Genomic DNA, 27,195 nt, shown 5'->3' with positions numbered 1-27,195 from the left:
TCCCGCAGCTCCGAAAGTAATAAACGGGCTCTTGCTGCCACAATTCATCGCGTTTATTGCCATCCTCTGTATAGGGCCGCGATAGCTTGGCATTTGTTTCCAACATGGATATTTCTTTGCTATTAAGATGTTAAAAATTAGTCAGTTTTGACCGCAACTCAACTATAACCCATTCGCATCATTCGTACTGGGAATCTGTTGTGCTATATTTCGATAACTAACTTTGTGTGTCCAACGTCCCCCTCGCATCTAGGGGACCGCTTGCTTAAAAGAAGGTTCTAAATGCGCATTGAACGCTCACCACTAGTGCCACACGAGCCCAGTGGTGACGACTGCGAAGGTTTCACCGTTCGTCACCATCGTCCTTTGTGGGGGAAGGTGGGGTGCATTCACATATTGTAGTTGTAGCAGCAGTAATGAGCAGACGCATTCGAGGAGAGCGCGTGCGCGTTTGATCATTTGCCAGGGTGTGCTTGCGTTTCAGTAAAGCCATTGCCACTGCATGCCGACTGCGGCAGCACCGGCTGTATGCTTGTATGTTATATATACGCATGCGTCTTGCACCGAGGAGCGCGCAGCCATCGCCACCACACCCGCTCGAGGGCCTCGCCTACCGCGGGCAGCCGCGAGGCGTGCCTAGTGAGACGCAAACTGCGTGCTACCAAGGGTGCAGGTACACACACAGAAGTCTTTGTATACATTCAACACGCTATTACGCGGCGTCTCCTCCTGTCCGCCGCGCACCACGGTGCGGCAAGGCCAGAGCAGTTTGTTGCCCTCTGTCGCTCCCGATTTAACGCTCTCCTGAGCCTCGACTCTCCACCTTTCTCTGCCTTTCCGTCCTTCTACTTTTCTGAGCTTTATTTGTTTGTGACTTTTTATTTTTTGTTTCCGGCTGTTAAGGCTTTTAATGTAGCCGTCCACCTGAGCGCGTGGCAACCGCGAATTACGTACGGGCGCGGCTCTGAAAAGAAATGCCTGGCTCTTCTAGGCAGAGAATGTGTTATTCACTTATATTGAAATCATTATGCAGCCGACGAGAATGATGCGTCAGATCTTTTTGTCATTCTTCCACAAGTTAATTCCAATATGAACTACCTATTGAAAAGAATTTGTGTATATGTACGACAGAAAAAGAAAAAAAGAAGCGAGTCAAGCAAAGAGCACCTCTACCAACAGCTTTGATATCAAGTGCGGGATAAAACGTCTCTTTTACTGAATTCGAATGAAATCATGCAGCCGCTAAAATAGAACTCCACTGCAGTGTAAAAATAGGATATCGGGATATCGGCCTCAGAGGTATTTGTACAGTCGCTTTGTATATTACACTCGCTGCATTAATTATTACGTATGTCCATGGGTTCTAGACGCGAATAAAACATGGAATATAATATCCTATAGTCGCAATGCACCATGGCTGACAGTGCACGTCGGCTTTATGATTCACACTCCGCCGTTGGCAAAAAGTTGCGATGGTTTCGAACATTCATTTGCACCGACAATCAGCACCGTGCAATTGTGCGCCCACATTGTGCGTAAGCACAGCGCTGCAATTGTATCAAGTTAAAAAAAACAAAATGCCTCTCTTTTGCGACGAATGGACCGCTATGCTGTTCCTTCAAACTTTAGTTGTTGTTTTTTTCTTTAACCGGGAAAGGGGAATGGCTTGCGATCGTCAGGAAAGAGAAAAGGAAACAATAAGAGTGCAGCGGTTAAATTCTATTACACGGCATCCGCGCGGGTTCAACGGCGACGGATGCGAGTCGATGGACCTCGTAAGGGGCGCGCTCGTGTCCCATGAATGTCAAACGGTTTTATGCGGCCGTTCGCGATTTTTATAGTATGCCGACAAGGCCCCAGAGACAGTTTCCGCAAGGGTTATCGCGCCGCTCCGCGCCACTGCAGCACCGGAACATGGGGAAGGAAGGAAAAAGAAAAGAAAAAAAAAATATCTGGAAGAGCTCGCGTTAACAAAATAGGTGCCCTGTCTATATGCCTTAATTCTTTAATTTTGTTTATACTCTTATTTTACCTTTATGGGTCGAGAGTTTCCACGAACGCACCCTTTAGAACTTTACGATTTCCGCTCCACACGGGAGTGTTTCAACCTGGCGTCTCTCGCCTCAACCATGCGCCCACTCTCGCCCACCCTGGCTCTACAGTTGGAAACTGTCTCGGACTACCGTCAGGTGACTGCGGGTTGCTATTTTATCGGCGTGTGGCCTCCGCCACCCCGTCTGCACGGCCATGCAGAACTAGCTACGAACCGCCCATGGCGTACGTATAAGCTACTCCCATGCCTCCCCCATTCCACAGCCAAGAGCGTGATGAATGCGGCTCTCGACAGTCTTCAGTGTAGCTGCGGTCCAATAGTTCACCCACTACATCAAGCAGCGATAAGCTATCAGCTTATAATAAATACACCGGAGCGCACTCTGCACAAACGCGGTCGCGACCAACATCGCCCTCCACAGATTACACCAGGGGCACAGCCCAAATGTGCTCAGCTGGACAAGCCAATGAAGAGCGCTGCTGCTGTGGCAGCAGCAGCCCCCCCATCCCTACTGCGTCTTCGCCAAATAAGCCATCCGAATGCAGAATGTGTGCGTGCTCGAGTAATTCGACCGACGACTCGCCACATCGTGTCATCCATTTTCAGCCGCCCTGAGCGTACGCCCATGTAGTGGTATAAACTGCAATCGGCGGCGAAGCGCCGCTCCTATAAAGAGATCAGGAGGGAACAAGAGGTATACACAAAGAAACAAACAAACGTCGACTATCCGCGTCGTCTGAATGGCGCTGCGAACACGATAACGACGACGAGTGCGGGCCATCCGTATAACCTGCATACGTGGGTGACCTGGAGAGAAGAGCGAGCGGCTTCCCGAGCAAAAACAAAATATATAAAAAAGGACGATATTTATGGCGAATCGCTCGCTTCGAACGCGAGCGGCGGCCAGCTCAAGGATGCATTACCGGCGACGCTCAGTGCAGTTTTGAGCAGTCCTCAGTTGGCTTTCCGTGGCCATTAATAAGTGGACTCGCGGATTAATTCTACTGGAGGCCGCTAGTTTATGGCCGGCAAATGCTATGCACACCTGCTCCTTTCTCTCGTCGTTCTCGTTGCAGTGAGCTTCGCCGTATTTTCACCATAAGCTAAGAATGCAGTATAGGTTAAAAATCGTCGCGTGGAAGTCCGCCTCTTCTCTGCACGCTTACGCTTTGCTTGCGCTCCAACACTGACCAGGAAAAGATGGGTCGCTCTTTATGCGTTGTACAGTTGGTTCTTACCAGCACTGAGCTCAAATAGGAAGGTCATGCTCAATCTCAACAATACACAATGTTAACTTATACACTGAAAGTTGGAGGTAGCACGACCGGAGTGAAGTTACTGATCTATGCTTTCCAATAACCGTCTCAATACCTACTTTGAAGAGGCCGTTTTCTCCATCCGAGTTGGAGTATAGAATGCCGTGCAGTACGCGTTCCTTCACATTCCATTTGTTGCCATGCTGCATTTTTTCTATACGTTCTTGCTTCTTCGTCACATATATTCTCTGGAGGAGGCAAGGAGAGAGAGAGAGAGACACGGAGAAAGGAAGGATGATGAGGAAAGGGAGAGGGAAAGAAAATGTAACACATATATGAGGATAGGTATTACGCGCGGAGTGAAATACAGTGATAATGGAGTGACAAAATAAAATAAAATACTTGAAGCATCATCTCTGGCCATGTAGCAACGACTACAGGCAGCGAAAAAAGCTGTCGGCGAGCCCATGTGACGAAGCTTCCTCATCGGCAAAGCGAAAGGGTTAGCTAAAAGCTGGGCGTTGTGTTAAGTGTTGCAATGCCTTGTTGCATCGGCCGCATGTGGCTCATGAAAAGATGTAAGCTCATTCTTGCCTGTAGAGTCATTCCAGCTATTCATTCGAATAGCTGCTGCCATTTTAGCCATGGACTCTTTGTTTCTGCGAAGCAGGTGTACAAGCTGAGCCATGATGTCATACTTCCGCAAAGTGTGCAATTCCTTTGGCGGCATGTCTCTCGGTTTGGTAACCATTTATTCGGTGCTCGAAAACGAGATATTAACGCGTAGCATTAAAGGCACCCGTTCTTCAGGAAATCCTATGTCAGCGTTGTGAGTGAAAAATCAGGTCATGCCTGTGGCAGGTGGCAGTTAACAGGTGACGTGGCTGGGCCCTGATTGATTGGAGAGTTGTGTGACGTCACGTGATCACATAATTCTTAAATTCGTATACGTAGTTTTACACAATGCTTTACAGCTGAATCCCGCCGCTTTCGTGAGATACAAAAACACCAGACCGACACGACATGAGCACGACTTCACACTAGAAGAAGTTTTGTGTAACAATGATACTTTTCGCTTTTCTTATTTTCCGCGAGTTGTTCGGGAATGGAATTCGTTAAACCCTGCTATTACTGCCCAGCCTAGAATCGAACAATTTGCCAATGCTCTGGAAGAAACAGTGTGACTTAAACTTGTTTTTCACAACCAACACCTGCGAAGAACCGCTGTGAAAACTAATGTGAAATACCATGTACTGTAATCGCCAGTGTTTTATGTATGTGTGGTTTCTGTATGGGTTGTCTGGCCTGCATTGTACCTGTGTTTAAGACTACCATGTTCCCACTTCTGTAATAATCCCAATCGGGATTGACAGTATTTTGAAATAAGTAAATAAATAAATAAATAAATAAATAAATAAATAAATAAATAAATAAATAAATAAATAAATAAATAAATAAATAAATAAATAAATAATACGACAGGAGCTGCCAGTTCGGGTAGTTCCTTCGGGGTGGTAGGGTGAGATGGCAATAGAACCTTCCGGTAAACTGCTCCCGGTTCAGAGACGCTACGCTATATATAAGCCAAGCAAAATGTTTGTATGGCTTGGTAAGCGGAGCTTTATATCGCTGTTGTGCAGCCTTTCACGTAATGTGGTAGTTTGTGGCTGACTGCTAAGAAGTATATATGTATGAGGTAACAAAGACAAGCATTGAGAGATTGGTTTTTAAAATAGCCAAGCTATGAAGCCCATGTACGCCAGCGGAGATGCTCAAAGCGAGCAGCAGATGGAAGCCGTTAACGTTGTCGTGCCATGCTCTTAGAGACGAATCACGTGCTCTCAAATTCTTTCGTTTATCGCATCTGCCATTTAAGATACTCTACTGCCACCTGTCTTGAAACCAGTTTTAAAGCTGAGGTAGGAGCAGATTTTTATTATTTTGAACTAGCTCTACATGACGCGATGTAACTAACAGCAACAAGCTCACCTCGATTAGCAAAAACAAGTAAAAGAACACCTTCCATATGTCGGGACTCTAACTTTGCTTGCCTCAAGAATTAAAGACGAGTACTATATATTTTCTGCCTCATATAAATGTTACTTTTATAATAAGTTGTCCTTTTTCCTTGTGTTATGAAAGCTGCATTACCTCGCTGTGCTTTCAGTTGGTCATATTTCCTCACCGATATCTGCATGGAGTCCGGATATATGGCGAGCTTTAGATCCATATATAGCTTGTTCAACTGATGTATTCATTTCAACTGCAGCTCAATGAATGAATGAATTAATTAATTAATTAACGCGGCAGTTCACTGTGTGAGTGGAATTCGCTCACCACCTACTGGCAAAGTCCTCCTTGTTCGAAGTCATTAAAGGCATAAGTTTAACTTGCAGTGTCGCATATGTCATCTGCTCTACTTCTTAAACCGGAAGCTATTGATTACAGACTCTCAATTAGTGTTAACTTTCCTGAGATGCGGCTACTCTGGATGCCTTGATCTGCAATTGAAAGGGCGTGTCAGTGCTGATATTACGTGTAGTTGGCATTATAAGGAGATACCCCAAAGGCAGTTCATCGCGCACGTACTTGACTTCAAACACAGGCCACTGCTAATGTACACCGTCACGAACAAAAATCTACATGCTGTGGCGGCTCAGATGCCTGCTTGCTACTACATATTTAATACATTACAAGTTCGCTGGCTGGCGCCCGCACGGCTGTGGAGGCCACACTTGGACTGAGACCAAATGCACAAATGGTCGCGTGCAGAGCTTTCGACGACAAGCTTTGTACTTTAACCCGAAAATTCGGGTAATTTGACTAATGCCACCACTTATTACTTGCTTTAGAAGACGTATCCGTGGACGACTGAATGTGCAGGAAATCTTTTTGCTGTTAGCCTTCAAAAGGGTACTAACACCAGATACTAACTAGTAGGTAAAGTCAAGTATCCCCCTCCCTCTCCCCCCCCCCAAAAAAAAAAAACAAAACAAAACAAAACAACTAATTCCGGTGCCTTAGTGTGAAAGCACGAAACCATGACTGCGCACAAATCATATAGCCCGCGTGCATTGATTCGTTTTATTAACTAATATTTTCTGTTTTCATAAAAATGTTATAATAAATATACATAAAAACGTCCTTGAAGTTGAGTTACGTGGCCGGATACCTTCTCCAAACGTACTCGCATCTGAAGCAGAGTTAATTGCCATAATTAATATTGTTACCTTGTTGCACAGTTAATATCACATAAAAAGTCACAAGCGATTGATGGGTCGATCCGACGATAATGCGTGAGCATGGATGGCTTTTTACTACTGCGCAACTGCGTAGGCCTCTATCACATACTTCTCGCTCCAGTAGACAAATATGCAGTTGTTCAATGACGGTTCTACAGCTCCCGATCACAGGTTGACGAAAGTTACAACTAGCAGCTTTGTGTTAGGTGTCCGGTAGACTCAAACTCTACCGGTGCGGCCCTTCTGTGACATTTTGGGCGGGCTCAATCATTGACCAGAGACAGCCTCACCAGGCAAGATGGTGGGTCCTCTTACTGGTGTTCACGACATTTCTATTCGCATTCTATTCCCATTCTATTCTCATTTCTTACTTCCAACCCAATCATCCCACTCTCAACCGACAACCATTTCACGTGGCATGATAATGGGCATAACCGCGTTGAAAAACGAGACTATATTGCGCCTATAGCTTTTTAATCGACAAGGAGGTGATATTACTCCTTAGTTTACCCCAGAGCTCGTGAGATTCCTTTCAAGTAACAATGACAGCGAAAATGAAGACATAGACACCGATGATGTGCATTGGTTTCTACTGAACGTCTAATGGAGCACATGAAAAAGAAACCTGTTCCATTAACGCGGCTTTGTTACACAAAAGCCTCCCTCGCGCAAAACCCGATTCTCTCCAGTTGGTCCCGATTCGTCGCAATTGCCAGCAAATCTACAACAGCAGCAAGGCATAGGGGGGTGGAGGAGCGAATGTGAAAGCCCTCCGCCGCGCGTTGTGCGGGAGGATTGAACAGCGAAGGTCACGAGCGGAGAACATTAATCCTCATTTGAAACGAACTCGAAGACGCGTGTACGCGCTTTCGCCCTCTGAAATAGCCGCTCCGGTTGATCGGGACGAAGAAGAAGAGAAACAAGAAAGGTCCGAAAGAGGAAAGCCAGCGAGCCAGGCGCAACGCGCAAAAGGAGACCATAGAGACCATGCGGGTCATTTCATACATCATTCGGCCCGTGCTTGCTGCACCTGTCACTTCGTTTCCGGCTCTTCGCAAGAGTTCGTTCGTTCTCGGTCCGGTTGCGGTCGAGACGTGCCCTGCCGCCTTCAAAAACCGCGCATAAACGGTTCTCGCACTTTCGTGCCCTGCGAATTGGAAGGGGGCGCCGCGGACAAAGTTTTTGGCCACACTCCTCTTTAAAAGTCAAGAGGTTGGATGATTGTAGCAGTGACCGCGCCTCACTTGCCCGTCGGCTCTGTAGTCCCGTTTCCTGCTAAAACGTCGTTTCTCTGAACGGTCAGCTAAACGCTTTCTCGCATCTCGTTCAAGCCCGCGTTTTCCTCTCCCTCTTCCTTCTCGCAGGAGGAATTAGGAAACAGCTTATGGTGGAGACATAGTTCTCATTCTCTTTCTGATCGTCTGTCCTCTCTCTCTCTGCTTTACTCCTTGTTTGTGTACGGCTGGATGGTGGAGCACCGAGAAGATAGATACGCATGTGCCATGAGGGGTGTCCGATGCTGCAACCACCCCGATAGGTGTCGTTCGGTCGGTGGCAGATTAATTGACATCGGATCCCGCGCGAGAGCCGTCATTACACGCCGGCCGGGATTCATGCGGGTGCTGGGAGGCAAATTACGAAGCGACCCGTAATTTGCCTCAAATGTACTACACCGACGGAGGGGCTGAGGCGGAGGGCAACTTTTGGTAAGCAGCACCGGAGGCTGCCGGACGAAGGCGAGCCAAGAGGAGGAATGGAGGGATGGAGGTGGGTCTATTTGTGCGCGAATCCGGCATGGCGTTCCCGTCACGCTGCAGAATTGATTGAAGCGCCTCCTCTCCCTTCCGTGCGTGCGTGCGTGCGTCTGAGCGCGTGTGCCCTACAGTGGGCTGCATCTCTGGCTTCTTTACGCTGGCGCGCGCTCACACTAGTCCTGGTATCGTCTGCCTTGCTATTCCCCCGTGTCTTTGTTGCTCCCCCAAGCGTTCTTGACCTTCCTTTCTCTTTGCCTAAACGAGTTCCCGGCCGGGGAGAGAGGCTGGCGCGGGTATCGAGTAATAATTACCAAATTGCAGCTTTTAAGGGCAACTTTAGCCCACGCTGTTTGGCTAGGGTGCAAATTTGGGGCCTCACGCCGCCTTTGCGTGCATGGAGCTTGCTCTTCCCGCCGCTGCCGTTACCCCCGCCGCCGCGAGTTGTTTTCGCGTACCGCCAGTCGTCCCCTGTCGCTTACGGCCTTCCTTGGGTGTGTGTTGGTGCTACGTACTCCTCTTCACTAGAAACGTTGGTGGAGTTCGCATACGCGCGTGCTTTGAACACTCGGTACCCTTAGTTAGTTGCTCGGTGGCGCTGGAACTCAGAGTTGGTCCTCTGAACTGAACATTCGAAGAGCTTTGCACACCTCGCCAGGGCACCTATAGGCGCGGGAATCGAGCCGCCATACTTCTGGCTTGCTCAGCACGGTAAGCATTCACCTACGCTGCCGGTAGGTAGTACAGTGTGTCCTTTAAAGCGATGTTGCATTGCATCTTCCTGTGCGCTTATTAGTGGTAAACTGCTGCTAAAAGGTATTCTCCTTTCCTTCGAGCGCATTTATCACAATGGGACCCGCGAAACATGAGGTGTTGCTTTGCTTTAGATGCAACTGGAGGATTTAGTGAAGCTAGCCTGGTGCTAAGCGCAATGATGTGTCCGCCGTATGCTAGTACCTGCTCTTTCAGCGAACGAGTATGCCTATAGGCGGCAGGGACCATGCTTGCGCGGTGTAATAAAATATCTTGCTGCTATGTAACGTCACTTTCAGGTTTGTGGTTCGCTATCCTGTGTCAGAAGCATATTTTAATATATTGCGTCTTTGCTAAGTTCACGCGAATCGGAATCGACTAAGAAACCCGCTGAAAATAAAAGAGGCGTTGGGTCCTCGTGGGATCATTTTATTCACATTCCACCCATTTTTGCCGCGACGTGTATAACTTTAGAGAACTGTTGACCAAAATTGCCCGTAAATATTATTTGGTTGCTTACATAGTCACTTCGTGCTGCAGCGAAACATCAATGTGCGGCTTGATTTCAAGTTACTTTCTTCTGTCCCCTTGTGCAGGATCCCCGACGCAGTCTTCCAGCCCGCTCGACTACCGGTGCCACGCGAGCCCGACGCGACCCAGCCCGTCTCCGCGCGAAGCTATGGGATTGTCTGACCGGGGTGACCCACCCTGCGCCAACGAAGGGCCCGAGCTGCCGCCGCCCGCCGCCGTCCAGGCCTCGCCCAGGGCCGCCGACCTTCTTTGCCACCGCATCTCGTCCCCATCGGTGCCCGGATCGCGGCTGGGTGCCTCCGACGAACCCTCTGGCGGCGGAGGTTCTGCCGCTGACCGCAGCGCAGCGGTGTCCAGGCATCCGCACCAGCATAGTCCGCCGAACCAGCACCACCAGTCGCACAAGCAGCAGCATCACAGGACGCCTCTGCAGCAGCAACAGCAACAGCAGCATCAGCAGACGCACGCTTCGTCCGGAAGACCTCCGATGGTGATGCGATCGGAGAGCCCGCAGGAGATGAGCGACGACTTCCCGAAGCGTAAGCAGCGCCGCTACCGAACCACCTTCACCAGTTACCAGTTGGAGGAACTGGAGAAGGCTTTCGCCAGGACTCACTACCCGGACGTCTTCACAAGGTAAGGCTCGATTCACCGCCCCTCTGGTTTCTTAGTGGAAGCACGGGCTTCTAGACAGCCTTTGGACTTCTATCGGCAAGTATAATATATCTGTATACCTGAACTGGCACATATGTGTGTAAATGCAGCGAGTCTTTAGTGAACGGTCGATGGAATCCGTCGACGTGAATTCTTCCAGTGCATCACTATACAAGGATACTACACAGCATCTGCTGTGCAGCATCGGGGCTATGACGAGGGGATGTAAATAGAATTAAAAACCATTTGTAAAAACACTCGCCACGTTCGCGCACTGCCGTCCGCCCGCCGCATGTATAGCGCCTGGTCGAAAAGAGGTAGGCGATCTGCATGGTGCGACATGCGCTTTCTCATTACAGTGCAGTGAGCAAATAAAATAGCGCCATGTTCGTCCCTTCTGTTCCATGTCCTGTCATCTGCGCTATTTGGATTACTTCTCGTTGTGTATCACAACCAACTCGCCCGATCTGCCGTTTTTCTGCAGCAAATAGTCTACACATTCGTGTCTCTATTGTATATAAGTCAATGCACTTCAGTGCTTTGATCTCGTAGGGATTCGAATTCGTTTTCTTAATGTACGAAGCGATCATGCTGTCACCAGTGCATGCTATGTGGATGTTATACGTTCAAAATTTCCTCGGAATTTTAAACACTGCAATGTGCCTTAACAAACGTGTTTCGATATATTGTAAAGGTATATAGCCTTTGTCAAAAGTTTAGAGCTCGGCGAGTTTGATTCTGACCACTACCGGTAATGCATATCCAGTCATTTTAAACTCTTGAAGGTATAGCAGATTTTCGGTCGTGTCCTCTCCAACTCGTTTAGGACTCGACGAATGCTAAGTATCTCCACTACTGCGCTTATAGACGCAAACTCCCTGAGCTCAAAAATTCTGATAAAGACTATAAATGCATCAAATGTTGGTTCAGCTCTCTCGATGAAGCGAGCCTCGATTTCCACGTGCAGTCCTATAATCGTATGTTTTCACGAATTATATTCTCTTCCTCTGTACATCAGCAACATCTATGAGTCGAAGTATCAGCAGTGTATCTACCTTCTATTCCGTACAACAGCAACGCACTGAAGTTCGCTCTGTGAATGGAAAATTTTGCGTCAAAGCCGTCACTACGAGAGGAGACTATCTCTTCTAGTTTCGTCAGAGCAGCAACGGGAGTAAATAGTAAAAGCGGAGAAGAAAATTTGCTAATGCATTTATCGAGGCCTGGAAAACTTGACTACTTCTTTACAGTGCAGTTACTTACAAATTTTCTCCAGCGGTGCAATCATCATCAAGCCGGTGTTATCTCAGGGACGGCCTTAAGTGTTGCCGTTGTTAATTAAGAATTGTGTGCATATGATGCGACTCCATCAATACACATCTATATAACTGAAGGAGGAGGAAAAATTACTGCGTTGCATCTAACCAGGCGTGGCTCTTGAAACAGCGCATAGACAGGTGGTTTTGCACAAAACCTGTCAGGTATACGTTCTGAGAATTTATTCAGCCGGGAAGCGACAGGAGTTCAAAGAATTACATATCTACATTTTAATGCGTGAGAAGCGTCTAAACAAGAAAATATCAGATGCCGCCACAACTATGCGTAAACAGCGCTCAGGTGTATACGTCATTGCAAGCATCAAAGGCTTGTTAAAAAAAAAATGTGTCCCGTTTCACCAAGAAGGGAGCCATTCATGTTATGGGTTGCTAAACACACACGACGTCTTAAACACTCGGACAATCTATACGCCATCAAAAAATGTAACCACAGGTTTATTTCTACACGAACGCAAGACCTCGACAAGTAGTCTATCATACGACCTGTGATGTGCAAGAAAAAGACGCGTGCATAGTAAACAATCAGCGCCTCCAGACGCCGAAAGAACAAATGCAAATGAGAAAATGCTAACTACTGAAAGAAACAAAGCCACCCCAGGTGGCAAGATTATCGTCTAACTAAACCCTAACGAGTTCAGCCTCCCGCGCGCTTGCCAAATGGCGCCGCTCTCAAACAAAGCCAACCGGCAAGTCGGAAATTAGTCTGCGTTTTGTAGCCAAGACCCACAGCGTTTGTCACATGCATGCTATAGTATTTTTTGAGCACGTGGATATATGTTTCTGCTGCATGTTTTAGCACCAGTCTCATTGTTGCAGTCTTTGACGCTCCGTCTACATACACATGCCAAAGTGTCAGATCCCGTAGACCTGTAGACATGCACCGCGCATGAACGTCAGACCGACGTCGTCCCGTTTAGCTCGTGCGAAGGCGGATCGCGTAGCACGTTCCGGTAGCGTACCAGCTGCTTCCTGTGAACGCGTCCCGCATGTAGGAGAGAGACGATAAATTTGAAGGGGCGCTTCTTCCAGGCGCATCTATTATCCCGACACGCTGTGAAGACGGCGAATCGCGCATGCTTGTGTCTGCACTACTTAAACTGCTTAACGATATGCAGAGACTACAAAGCGACCGCTTCCTTTTATTGTTTATCGCGCGCCACGACGCGCCCTCCTAATAGAGCAGGAAAAACGTAATTGGGTGAAATTGCTTCGAAGAAAAAGAAAAAAAAAAGCGGCAGGCACGCACGCGCATATTGCGCACGTGTGTGAAAAACGACTCAGCCGGAGTAGTTTGCTCAGGTCATGGAATAAACTCTTTCTCGAACGGCAGCCTTCTCTCCCGCTCTTTTTACAAGGACGAATAAGGAATGCGTGCGCGCCCCACTACTCCCGCTAAGTGGTAACGTCTAGCTGCACGCGGGGCCTTTAAAGTGTATTTCCGTGCCATATACGCACACAAAAACACGTACGCAGACGCGGACTACAAGCGGTGCGGCTAGCTCACTCTCTATAAAGTTCCTTGGAGGAAGCACCGGGAGCCTCGACCGCTGCCAGGCTCAAGTTCGCACTTAATTACCGTTATTATTCACAGTGCGGAATTAAGATCCGTCGGAGCTCCGACGAGCTGCTGCTGGCAGCGTTGGCGGCAAAGCGAGGCGCGGTCACGCCGAAGGTCCGTGCTCAACGCGCGCGCGCACGGCTATTACACACACTTTTGAACAAAGTGTGCCCGCGCGCTGAAAGGAAGGAAGGCAGAAGGAGAGGGGGGTAGCGAGAGAGGGGGGGACGTGGAAGAAAGGGATTGTCCTCCGTAACGACCACGACGGATGCCGTTACGCACTGTGCAGAGCGGTGCTTACGAACGCTGCAGTGTATAGCGAAGTCTCTGCAAAAAGCGCACCCCGCCAAGTCGTCCGGCTCTTGTGCACAATGCCTCCGGCCAGCTTCCTCGACGCTGCAACCACTAATGCACGCACGTGCATCGCGACACACGCACGCGCACAAAGGGCGTCGAGGACGGAGAAGAGCGAGGATAAAAAGTGCCTCGAAAAATAACGCCATAGTTCATGCACGCTTCAATTGCGGCGTTAAGTGTGACCGTGATTGATATGGTGCGCTTTATGAAGGAGCTCGGCCACGTGTCGGCTGCAGGCCTGAGCCTTGCGCTTAAATATACTATAAGGCACACGCCTATTAAGCCTGTTCATTGTTAAGACGCGCGCGGGCACGCTTGTTATCCCCAACAAACGCTGCGCTTGTGCGCACTACGTCACCCGGTTTCACGATGGATATGGTTTTTGGCAGAGGTGGTTTCGTAGCGGTCTCCGCTTTCCTGTCTGCAGGCGTCGTTGCCGGTGCTCGGGCACGTGGCCCGCAGGTCGCAGTCAACAGATTGTTTGTTGAGGCGATTGTCTCGCCTCTGGTTTAGCCATGGCGTAATTAAGACCACAAAGGTCCGTAGAGTTTCATGCAAAAAAAAAAACTATAAAAAAACTGGCGCTGCTGCCCTGATAGCAGCTACTATTATGGTGCTTCACTCAGCATGTTAAAGACTGAAATTACATGTACAGTAAGGTGTACACTTGAAGGAAACGTCTCATTAGTGCTCCAGATCGGACTTAACCTGAGCTTCTGGCTCCCATAGACTACCCTTTCTCAAGATATGCCTCCAAAAGCATTATACCACCTGTATTTTTCGCCATAAACGCTGATGAGTGATCTAGTACTAACGCGAGTGGAAATTATATCGTTTCAAGTGCCGGCATTACTGTAGCTTCATATACATATAATATATCGGTCTCGAACTTTCCTCTGCGTCCCGATACTAAGCTTTCTTTCTTAACAAATAAAATGTCTTCGTAACATGCACTATTAGCGTCCAGTGGAGCGCCATAATTCAAACACAAATTCGGATAGTTGAAAGTATACCTGCCGAAGCGGTGTCCATTGCCATTCTCACACTACATCAAAATGAAAATCAAGTGTGCAAATTCAGTCTTCTTCAACTGTGTTGTTTTGCTCTCATCGTTCATATCCAATGTTATGCCACATCCAGAAGGTATGGGAAAGTACGTCATTTGAAGTGGAATTTGTGCACTAACATTTTTTTTTTTTCGGACATCGTAAGATTGCTCTGTAACAATCGTAACAAACGCAAGTCCTCCCTCAGCACGCTTGCAGTTTTTTGCTGTTTATAGTAACAAACGCACACAAATGTTTTTTTGCCACAGTCTTTACCGTTAGATGCATGCTCAGGACAAAAATCTGAGAGCAAGATTTCGCTATACATCGGGATAAATTAGATCTTTCCCATCAGTGTCTTCACAACAGCACCTTATACCATATTACAATGATGCCGCACAATCACTGTCCCCCATGTAATGCCCCATATCAGGTTCCTTTGAGGTATCAAATAAATAAATAAATAAATAAATAAATAAATAAATAAATAAATAAATAAATAAATAAATAAATAAATAAATAAATAAATAAATAAATAAATAAATAAATAAATAAATAAATAAAATTGTACCCTACTGGTTCTCTGTGGCAATCTTAACAACTCGGTGCGAGTGCTGGAAGAACTTGAAATATAAGGTTAGATCTGCTACGTGCCGATAAATTAGGCTGTTCTCCTCAATATGTTGTAATACAATATTCCAAACCTGCCCCATTTATTAAAAGTTATATATGTACAGGTAAGCTGCAGTTGCGCGTCATTTCAAGCTGAAAGCAGGTTTGGCGGTTCATCTATACATTCTGTTTTCGTGCACTTAGTTCCTTTACCGAAAATATTATAGGAGCACATATACTTTCTTTAGCGCACACGCAAGTGTTTTCCGAATACTTCATAGGAGAAAAGAGAGAAAGAGGGAGAAATACCGGCTAAGCGAGCAGCTTCCGTGGTTACTGGCACTGTTAGGGCATCTGGGGAAAAACGACGTTCACAGAACTACGGTTTACATTCATTTTTCTAACCCAGTAATGTGACAAATCGACTCACTTGCACGGAGCGCCTATAAAAGTTGGCTTTATACGCGAGTGATCGATCACGCAGATCGATTAAAGGGATCGATTAACAGGAGAAATTACAAATAAGTAGCAAGCCACAGATGTTGGAAGCCTCCCTATAATTAAATTCCATACTTTCAACCTAACACTGTTTCTGAACAGTTACAGTGTGAAATTATCATAAATTATTGATGATTAGTAGCCCTAAATTATTGTTATAGCCATCGATATATGCCGAGAATAGACGACATTTCAACGCTTAAAAATTTGCGCCTTACTGATGTCTCTTTCGTTTTGCGGGTAAAATTTGTACTGCTTGATAGCATTCTGTTTATATTTCGTGTTTCAGGCTTCCTGTTGTTGAAAATGATAATAAATTGGAAAACATCTGTCTTTTTCTTTTTTTTTTTTTTCTCGCCTGGCGACCCAAAAGCTTCTCGTTTCAAAAGGCTTCACATTAAAACTAAAGTTGTGCCAGCAGGCGATCAATCTTGTGCTTTGCGCTTCGTACCCGGTGACATTTGACTCTGCGGAACTTGATGTGCTCTACGCATTTGTTTGTCTCTACGAATTATGCGGAGCATGCGATGCTTATTTAATTATGCACGGCGAAGAAAACGTGAATGGAAAATGGAGCGACTGCGTTTAGGTAATCAAAGAAGGGCAATTTCTTTCTCAAGCATATATAAAATGAATTCACTCGCGTGAGCCTTGGGCAGCTGAGCTGCGTTCTTGCTAAATCAGTCACGCTTGTGTTCAGGAAGCAAAGAGCGGAATTAGGGACCAGGATGCAAGCAGGGGAAAAGAGATTGATGCTGATAATTACTCTTCTGGTAGGCATAGCACCTGGGCCGCCGTGCTGTTTACGGACAGCAAAAAAGAAAAAAAAAAGAAAAAAGAAAACAGAAAGCAGGTTGTCTGGCTGCAGGGCAATATAGCACACGCAGGCCAGCGATCTTCACGTGGCGCCAGAGTTGATGTGTCACGGAAATTTCGCCCTTTGCAACAAGGTAAAACTTAACGCACGTGGACTACAAACGTCAGATTCGCCATCCATCTCCATTTTGTTTTGTCCTCGGCTCGTTTCGCATGCGCTCCGCTCGACTCGCGTTTTGTTTTAAACGGCGTTCCGTAAGCACCGCTCGCTTATACACATACCTTATACATAGAAGATAGCACACGCGTGTGTGCTCATAGCACATGGCGGTGGAAGCGTATGCCTACATGCCGGCCAAAGCGGAACGAGTCGGACGACCGCCATCCATAATGCACCCGCTCGATGGAAGCTGCGAACTCTTCGGGGCAGCACATGTTCGCCTGCTCCGTGAGCGCGAGCAACCGCAAACGAATTACTCTCATCATCGATCCATCAATCCGCCGCACGCTCCTCGTTCTTTTCGTTATTCGTGCATGCGTCCGGCCCGAAGCCATGCAGCGTCGTCTCGCCTGGCCTCGTGGGCACATACGGCACCCAACCGTGTGATTAGGCACCATTCTGAACGGCACCATCAAGGAAATTAGAGCGCCGACAGCCAGGGCTGGGGCACGCAGTTCGACTGATTAGCCGCGAGCTCAGCTATACTCGGGTCAGAGAGAGATAAAGGCGGAGTATATATTATACGTATGTGCTGTATGGCGAGGGACATATCCTTCAACACACGGCGGAGAAGGATGTGTTCTCGTGCTACATCGGGACGGTCCCTGCGTATACTTTGCACACGCGTCGCCTCGCGGAGCTTTGTATAGAAGGATACGTTATCTTAGTTCTGTAGTCGGCACTGCATCTTCACCCTTTCTTCTCCACTAGCTGCTTGCTCTTTGTCAGCCACTGTTGCTCGCGTTTTTGCAGGTGGCGTTGTTTCCTCCCTTAACAGCTGTAGAAAGCATGCGTCCTTCGCAGTGTCGGCGTCGTTGCGCGCTATTAAAAGGCCGGCAGCTCATCGCGAGTGCCACGCCACAATTACGAAAATGGAAGTCGCGCTGCTCACGGAAGATGGAGTGTCCTGTCTCCCCAGCAGAAGGGGAGCGCTATGACCGCAAGCTCGCGCACCACAAGGAGAGATAGGCATCGAGACGTCTTTGTTCTGCGGCCTTAAAACGTAGTGCGGCAGGCAAGTGCGATGATGCTGGGATATACGGGTGAGTGTGAGCGAGCGAGACGATTATTTAGCTGCTGTAGCTTGTCTGAACACGTGGTGCCAGTAAAGATGTGTAAAGGAGCGGTTTCTTGCGTGATAAACGAAAAACCCAGTCTAGAACAAAGCCCGCTAGGCATGCCCGTCTTGGTAACAATAGCTGGTAGCGTACCATTACTTGAAGTGCAACCCGCTCCATAAGCTATAAAGCATGCTCCCCGTTTGTCGTGGTACAGCCTGATGAGGGTCGCATTAACTGCGATAGATAGAGGGCAACTTGATGAAGAGATTGCTATGACTAAAGATTAGCCTCGCATCTCGTTGGGAGCTCGTGTTACCCCCTTCCTTCCTTAAAAAAAAAAATGAAGAAATAAAAGCCGGTGTAAGGTAACAAACAACAAAAAATATCTCTAAAACTCAGTTTAACATATTGCACCCTAACTTTTTAGTGTCTTAACTCTTCCACTTTCAGAGCTGTAAGCAAATGTAGTAACTGGAGTATGGGAGATCGCGATTGCGAACGAATTCGTTGAAATCACAAACAATATGTTAATATCCGCGATTTGGAAATAGCGACTGTCGAGCAATAAGCGAATGATGCATTATGGCGCAGAACTTGGAGATAATTTCGCGCTTCCCTAACATATCAGCCAAAGTCTGTATTGCGTTGGGGCACGTTGCTTTTGGGGACGTCGGAAGAATGTTGGCGAAAATAAAGTAGAAAATGTGATCGATCAAGCAGTTATATTATCGGAAGAAAGAATAAATTGGCCACTAAAAATGATAGCGCTGTCTTGAAATTCAACACATAATTGAAATCGGGAAGCATTTTGGTGAATGTTAGCTGTTTTGGCAGGCGTTATTGTCAGAAATAGATGGCCTCTAAAGCACTCCTCCAATGTCTAAGCAGAGAAAGCTTTTTCGTACAATGGGATATTGCACCATTGTGAAGATCGAAGTCACACAATAAGCTCTAAAAAAAATGCATCAAAAGCGTCTTTTTTTTTTTTGTTTGTTAACAATGGCATTAAACACACTCTGCGTTTCCTATGTGATTATTATGATTTCAATTTGAAGGTCAAATTGACTCAACAATGTGAAATTTACTAAGAAAAGCGCGCACGTGCTCGCTCACGCACGTTAGCACGCTTGCGCACGCACGCACGCACGCACGCACACACGCAAACAAACAAACGCGCGCGCGCGTGGTTGCATGTTAGTCGCAATATATGAGGTAACTGACGACAATGTGGAGAAAAAGGAAGTGGTCATAGTAAATACCGCAAAGTGCCCTGAAACCACCGAGTATATGACCTCGTTACCGCAGCGCCTCAGAATATAAAAGAAGTGTGGATCTGTTCCGATAATTTCGCTGTAGCGCCTGCTTTCCATGAGATCAGTAATCCGCAAATAAAAAAGACGCGATATGTGGTCGCACGTAAAACAGCACTTTCTGACTGGGTTTTGCTATACATATATATCGACGAAAAAGTTTTGGCTGTTATTTTTTTTTGTTTGTTTCCCGCACCCTGTGGACAAACTCCCTGCTCGAGACATGGCATAAAGCCATCGAATTTGTGGTCATGACCCCTTGTTTATCATCTCGGTAGTGTGACCAAAGGTTGAATAGCCTGACAATATGGCGCAGTTTTCTGATAGGCTCATAAGCGGAGCACTTCATTTTGACGCAGTTAACATTTCTCTCTAGATAGCAATGAAAGCACAGCATAATTTCAGCTGTGTCCCTGATCGTTTTCCTGGTGAGGTAAAATTAATCCAATGCCCTTTTGTTAGATGTAGGGATAAAACTAAATCAGTTTGGTCTTGACTGCTGACTGGTTCTGGTTACCTTTACTCCCTCCTATATCCTCTGCGCGGATATCCTGCGCGAAACTGCCACGGATGGTCAGTACTTTAAATACTAGGCAGGTATAGTGTATACATACTCGCAGTGACTAGAAGGCTGTTTCTTTCCTTCTTGAAAATTTTCCTTGTTCCTTTTTTGCGTCAGTAAAGAAAAAAAAAAGTAACGCGCTATTTTATAATGCAAGAACGAGTCCACCTACACGGAATGCACGAGAACAAGTTCGCTCTCGTCGAATATATACGCGTGTGCAGAGCACGCATGCGCTTGGGCGCGAACACTGCGTGCAGCGCGAATCCTTTCACGGCTGCTGCTAGCTGCCTGTATGCAATAACACTCTCTCCACCTCCCATTCCGAACACGTCCTGTATATATAGGAGGCACCTGTTATTATAGGGCGGTGCAGTTTGTTTTAGAGCGATGCGCGAGAGAATTTGCGGCCAGCAGTCACGAAGAGCATATTCAAACTCCACGCGGACAGCGCTTCTTCATCGTCAATACGCGTAGCACCCACGAGATTGTTGTTTGGGCGCACGATTAGGGGGTTAAGGTATTCTTCGCTTTTTTTTTTTTTCCTTTTTGCTTCGCCCTTTCTGCTATAGCACTGGGGAGCAGCTAGACCGCGAGCTAAAAGTTCGACGCAACAAGAGAACGCGCGCGGCCTCGTAGACAACCGCTTATCACGAGTACGCCTTCTTTCCCGCTGAAGGTGAACAATCAGGGCCTCTTGTGCGCGTGCGTGTGTGTGTACGCTCTCCTCTCATAATGACGGAATCGGGGAGGTTGCGCCGTAATCGCCTTCGTATATATAAAAGTGGTTTTTGCAATGAATTAGTGAAACTTCGACGGGATGCAGCGTTGAGTGCGGCAAATTAGGGCTATCTGTCTTCGAATTTGCACCGGCTATTATGGGTGCCGTCTCGTTTGTGTACCGTTGTCTGATACACGCCCTGGGCACAATTTCACTATTGGATGCTCGTTATAGTTGACTTCGGTTTGGTTCTTGATTCTGGCGGCTTGGTTGCTGTTGCCTTCGGCGCGGAGAAGACTTGGTAAAAACGGAGGGGGGGGGGGGGGGGGGGGGGTTGTTCTTTAAGGTGTGTGCACTTTATAACGTCATGCTTCGCATGGGGGTGTGCATACACAGGGCAGAGCAGCGTATACGTAATAAGGCGGGCGACGCCACTGCGCGAATACTTTATTATTTCCTTTTATATTTTCCTCTCGAGAAAATGACGTGTTCATTGAAGCTGGCACACGCTTCTAAATACTTTGATTGTTATGGATTACGCCGACGCACTATCTGCGCGCGTACGGACAAACCATGCTTCACTTATGCGTGGCACGATTCGGCTACCACACCGCCTATATATATACCTGCCGTAAAGTGAACTGTCCGCAATTTCTCCGCTCGCTCCGTGCAGGCTTGACCATTATCTCGCAAGTGGCTTCTTCTCTCTCTTTACCCGTCGTGATTTTCTTTTGTGTGTTCTTAATTCACTGCTTTCTTTTTTTTTTTCGTTCGCTTTTTTTTTAGCAGTTGATCGGAGGCCAGCTCACGGCATGGCTGTGGAAGGCAGAAGACGCGAATTCATTTTCAGTCATACTGATCTGGGACGGCACATGCATCCACGGACTCAGTCATGCTGAGTCCGATCGATCAAACTCTCCGCTAATTATTATAATTGCGAACACAGGCGCTGTTTTTTCTCCCGTCGGGAAGTAGCGAAGAAGTTGGATGAAATGCTTGCCAGACTTATCTGTCGAGGAAGTTGGAGGAGGAAAAAAAAAACAAAAACAGGATATGAGTTGTTTGGGGGGAAGTCCGTCGCCGCCGGCTAAACGTTGCTGCAGCGAATGTTGCCAGTAAGTGCCACCTTGACGCCGCTAAGCCCACATCTAAATTTGAGGCGTAGCTTTATGATTTCATTAGCCGCCCTAGTTATCTTGTTATAGTGTATGTGTTTACCAATCTTATTTTATGCATCACTTGATTACACTTAAAATGTTTCAGTAGGCAGTCTATGACCAGTCTGTAGACTGTTGAGTCCCTGATGCTATTTTAATGCGGAAATCGTGTTCTGGTACTGCCTTCGGTATTACGATGAAGCAAATAAAGTAAGGAATGGGTATTGGCTTTGTCCAATCTCTCGGCAAGCTCTTAAATCGTAATATGATTTCAAAAACTCACCGCCGGTGTGGTACAGTGGCAGGGCGCTCGACTACTGTGCCCAAGAATGCGGGATTGAATCCCGGCCTCGGCGACCACTTTTCGGTGGAGGCGAAAAGCTATGCGCCCGTGTGCTGTGCGATGTCAGTGCACGTTAAAGAACCTCAGGTGGTCGACATTTTCGGAGCCCTCCACTACTGATTTTCTCATAGCCCTAATTGGAACGTTAAACTCCACAAACCAAACTAAACTAAACCGATTTTAAGAACTCCTAGTCTAACACGGATCAAATGAAGGCGATGAATTGCGCTTACATGGGGGCCACCTCTAACTGCCAACTTGTATATTATATACATATGTCAGAAACTGTCAGAAATCATGTTATGCTCACGGAGCAGCAGTATCTTGTACACGTTTTGGGTTATGCTGACACGGGATGAGAAAAGAATCTTAAGAAATTTCAACTCATTCGGATTGAGTAGTTCACTATTCGAAGTGATTGCTTCATTTACACAAAAGCTCTTAGTTACAAAGAAAAAGATAACCAAATGAAGGGTGGTAAGAGGCGTAGAGGGTGCATTTGGACCCGCAATTTTCCAGCTGGATAAAAACAACGATGGAGTTCACAAGCAGGCACTTCTTCACAGACTCAGTCGAACCGTGAGTCCAGTTCGAGCAATCGATTCGGGTTCTACAAGACGCAACAAATGTGCCTGCAGTATGTGAGAATTTAGTGCGTCCCGTGACCTCGGATGCGAAAGCTTGTTTAATGATCCATGCACGCGGCTTGGGTCATGCGTGACGTAGCAAGGCTCTTTTCTTTTTTCTTTTTTGCCGGTGGCACTTCTATAGGGCTTAACTAAGAGAGTCGAAATTAGGCTCCCTTTATGCCAATACACTTTCTCTTTTGCCTCTTGGCGTATTTATAGTGCCAGATATATTTGGAAGCTATGCACTGAATGAATATAAACTTGGTCCTAGGACACAGTTTGCTCACCGTCGGACTGCAGTAAATCGAAGTTATCCTGTTAGTAACTTTTCTACAAGTTACATTTAATCATATATTCAGAAAATTTTATTCTGGTGGTCTGCCAACTCTGCTAAGGGGAGGGATAGATTATAGAAACACACGTTTAAGTGGGGCTCATGAGAGGTCCTCCTGGAAAATGTTGGCCACAATACCATCACAGGACATGGTTATATAATACCACTGAGAGAAGACTCGGCTCCTCGGTGAACTCAGTTTTGTTGATAGTGACGGAAGTCAGATAGCTTATGCACTTTGAAATTTCCGTCATTGGAGAAGTAGAAGGTTAATCATTTTCCCATTTAATACAGGGAACGGACGTCCGTGAACCCTACAGCTTCTCGAATGGAAACAAAAATATGGTGGAAGCAGCTTAAGGTATAACCAGCCTGAAACGGGACAGCGACATTAACCTTTACAGCAATGGGCTGGCAGAACCGTACGACGCGCATCGCCAAACAACGGAGCGCCTCCTTTTCCATCGTTTCAAGCTCATCGCTCCGCAATACAAACGCACCGACATAAATCCTAAATCTGCAGAAGAAAAAGGCCCTCCAGGGCGTTTTTCAATGATATCGGCAACTATAAACCTCAGGCTGCGAGAGACGTAAGACCCCCAGATGCCGCGGTAATTTCGATACCGCCCAAAAACCACTGAAGCGCCCCTCTTTTGATCTTCCGCACGCGTCGCGAGAATTCTCCTTCGTGGCGGTATTTAGGACACGTGTTTAACAGCCGTTCCTCAAATGCCTTCGAATGGCGTCCCTGGGCTTAACGGCGGCCCAACCCGCGTTTGTTGCAGCGGCTTATTCGCTTCGCGGATTCTACGTTGTGCCCGCCGCGCTCATCGCACTCGGCTCGCGCGTCCGCCGCTAACTGCAGTTGGCGCTGCGAGGATGAAGGGAAAAGAAATGTGATGAGGAGTATGCGGAGGAGGAGAGAGAGCGTAGGGCGGATGGATGGATGCTGAGAGGCGGCGGGACTTCGTGACCCTTCGTCCGAGATCGACACGTCGTGACGGGCGGCTACCGCGCGGGCCCATGGACGGCACACTCGACGGGTCTTGAGAGATGCGCCCGCTGCTTCGCCGCGGGTGCGGACGCGGCGCGCGCTAGCTCTCAGGCGCTCGTCAGCAGCTCTTTGTAATCCGCTCTGCGGCCGGAGGGACCCGCCGGTTGTTGTGCTTGCGCGGACACAGGCCTCCCATCGGGGCCAAACTCAATTTCCTGGCCACGCGGAACGCCCTGCTGCGCGCGCACGCGGCACAAAGGCCGCGCTAAATGCGCGCCTGATGAGTCCTCCCCACGGCGAAGAGACGTCGACGCGTGCACGCGTACTGTGAGATGTGAAAAGGCGAACGAGGCGTGCTCGTGGTGCGCAGCGAACCGGCGGGGAACGACTTCCCTACCGGTTCAGGTATAGGGTCTGAACAAAAGTCATCCGGCCTGGTTTATCCGTCCGTGCACACGCATTAGTATGTAGAAGCACATTTACCACCACTGAAGCCGAAAGAGGGCGGACACTTAAAGTGAATCTGGTTGAAAGCGAGTACTCGTTAACCGTATAGCTCAGAGCAGGAACTTTCTCAGGCAGATGGTGATCTTAATGCATGCTTTGATTACAATGGTATACTTCTTTCATTTGCTTATCGAGTTCATGTTTCATAATGCAACGCATATATGGTTCAGTATTGCAGCAGAAATACGGGCCATTTCTTACGCGCAACTTACATAAGTAGAGAGATCTAGCTTGCCGGAGACGTACTATTGTGGACGTATACCGGTTTGTAGAAACCCTTCTGCGTACGCGCACTGACAGGGGTGGGTACAACCGACGCCTGGCGTCTGCGTGGTAGGGGTCCTGTAAACTGGTATACGTCACCCATAGTACGTCCCTGGAAAACTAAATCTCGCCATTACCGACATTCCACGGACTAATTACGGCAAGCAAAATATTGATAATAAGATAGTGCTATGCAACGAATATCCAAGCACTTGTCTACAAAAACAGGCTATTATATATACTTTTTCTATAACCGACCCCCATTTGTCCTTCTTGGTCTCCCTGTCTTTTCTCTTTTTTCTTTTTTTTGTACTGACGACTTCATTTCTGTGTTACATTCATATTCCCTTTATATGAGCCGAAATTCACTCATTTTGTTTTCCATTTATGCCGTGTCACGAGCACGTTTCTGCTGCTGCTTAAGATTGTTTATTCTACTCTACGCATGTAATATGCCGTTTGTACTAGCACATCACTGCTACTGTCCTCTGCGGGATCGAGGACCAAGTAAGGAGACCTTTTCTCTCCTTTAGTCGTGCATCGCAGGCAATGCCTAGACATTGCAAATAAACAATGAAACAAAAACTTGTGCTTATCATGGCTGGGATTAACAGTCGCCAAGTGTCTGAATATTGATCACGTTCTTTTTAATGCTTATACATAAGTTCAGGCTTGGCAACTAGCCACAAAAATTAAACACAAGCACCTGTCCCCGAAAATCCCAGCGCGGTCACCGCTAACCGCCTCAGTACAACATAACCAGTGGTTGATCAGGGGCTCCAGTCCATAAATAAACAGACTATAGAAAAACCGAAAACAAGGAGCTGTGCCCGACTTTATGCGCGCTCCAACCGAACTGGCACAATTACAATGGCTGCTGATATAGCCTTCCATAAAACGGTGCGCTAGATAGTCTCGTAGAAGCCTCGAAGTATAAGGAAACAGACGGGAAACTAGTAAAGAAATCTCATAAATATGAGCGGCGGCCTGTAATCGTTTCGATTACGCACGAAACTAACAATTGCCTTTCAGCTCTCGCTCCTGGCAATAAGGCTGCTAGAGGTTATTAAGAGAGCGCTGCGTACCCTCCCTGAAAACAATGGCAAATGACTAAGCGATTACAGGGAAAGCTGGCTACACCGACGCTGTGCCGGCGGTGCAGGTAATTTCATGTCTCTTCGGCACGTACGCGGCGACGAAGAGGCGATTTGTATAAGTATTAGGCTATTATTTCTTTTTTTTTTTTAACATTTTCCCTCGAAGACAGCCGGCCGAGAGCGTGTTTTGCGTCTTTGCTGGGTAAGTGCATTCACCCACCCTTACAGAAACATTGCTACCTGCAGTGAACGCGTGTACACCGGATAGCCAGTAGGACGACATATTCAGCGTTTACGGTCTCGTAAACCCAAAAAAGCAGGTGTTAAAGGAATAATGCATGCAGTGTTATTAATGACTCTTGGCCTCCTCGCACTGAACTCGTGACGGAGGTGTCTCCTACAGTAATTTACCTGTTCGCGATACGATGCGCTCGCTCGCTTATATATTGACTACACTACAGCGGCACTATCGTTTATGCTTGCGAGATCGTCATATTTTTGGAAGCACGAAGCGACGCGACGGCTGGTGGTCGTTAATTTTAGACCTGAATATCTTCATGTGTGCGCGGGCTTTCAAATGTAGTATGAGCGGGAGGACGCGAATGAGGAGTAATTACGCATAGCTTCCTGAAGCAGCGTGTATACGGTACCATGAGGAACAAAAACATCGCTCGCGTATGATAATGGGGAACAAATAAAGACCCTCCATACATAGCTGCTCGCTTGGAACGACTATAGGCCGCAGGTATATAAAAGATTCCAGCTTATAAAGGTGATTAATTTCCTTAGTGTTAATAGCTACTCAAATTACGCGGGGATGATGTTTTGTTTTGTGTGCTTTCTTAACTGAGATTTTCTCCTTACTTTTCTTTTTGTGCACTCCAGAATGTGCTGAACAAAAGAAAATAAAAAACAACAAAAAACAAGAAGAGAGAATGCCTTGGTTTGCGTCTACAAAGACATGCCGGCGTGCGCACCGAAGTGCGAAGCGTTGCAGGGTTTTGGTACTACATTTCTATTTTCACGAAAAAATTAGGCACGTTTTCAGCAGTTAAGGTTCTTCATGATCTTTTTTTAGATCTCACTCCGGCTGTGAAGCCGTACGGTGGGCGAATTCGCTACGATGCTCATTAATTTTAGCTGCAAGGCATGTTTTGTTTTCATAAGTGCCCATAGCAGAGACACAATATGTAGAGTACTTGTACTGCAAGGCGTGATAATGAACTCAGTGGCGTACAGAGGCTTACAGCGTCAAACTATGCGCTGAATAGATTTTTTATTATTATCTTTTTTTCTTTTTTGCGAAAAGCGAGAGGGAAGCATTGCAATAACAAAGATAACAAATAGAAAGAGGGTTCATTCGCTCATATTGCGGCTCCAGCTGTCTGTTCCAGCAGTGTATCTCGGCTATCTTTTAGACGAGATCACTATAGACATAAAAACGTTTTTTAACCGTGACAAAAAAAAAAAAACAAAAAAAAAAAAAAAACGAGGGGCAAGATGGAGAGACAGAGAATATAAATTATCACGTT

General features: G+C 47.1%; 1 protein-coding gene across 1 annotated transcript in view; it reads left to right on the top strand.

The window, feature by feature from the left end:
- Positions 1 to 27,195, top strand: part of LOC146199213 (uncharacterized) — a 72,279-nt gene that overhangs the window by 12,637 nt on the left and 32,447 nt on the right. Inside the window, exon 2 of the mRNA XM_084594689.1 lies at positions 9,652 to 10,222. Coding sequence (XP_084450815.1) covers positions 9,652 to 10,222 — 571 coding nt within the window. The remainder of the gene's footprint in view (positions 1 to 9,651; positions 10,223 to 27,195) is intronic.

This window comes from Amblyomma maculatum, chromosome 2 (genome assembly GCF_055883805.1).
Source record: "Amblyomma maculatum isolate TAMU_Amacu chromosome 2, ASM5588380v1, whole genome shotgun sequence".
NCBI classification, from domain to species: Eukaryota; Metazoa; Arthropoda; class Arachnida; order Ixodida; family Ixodidae; genus Amblyomma; species Amblyomma maculatum.
This window is presented reverse-complemented; position numbering and strand designations above follow the sequence as displayed.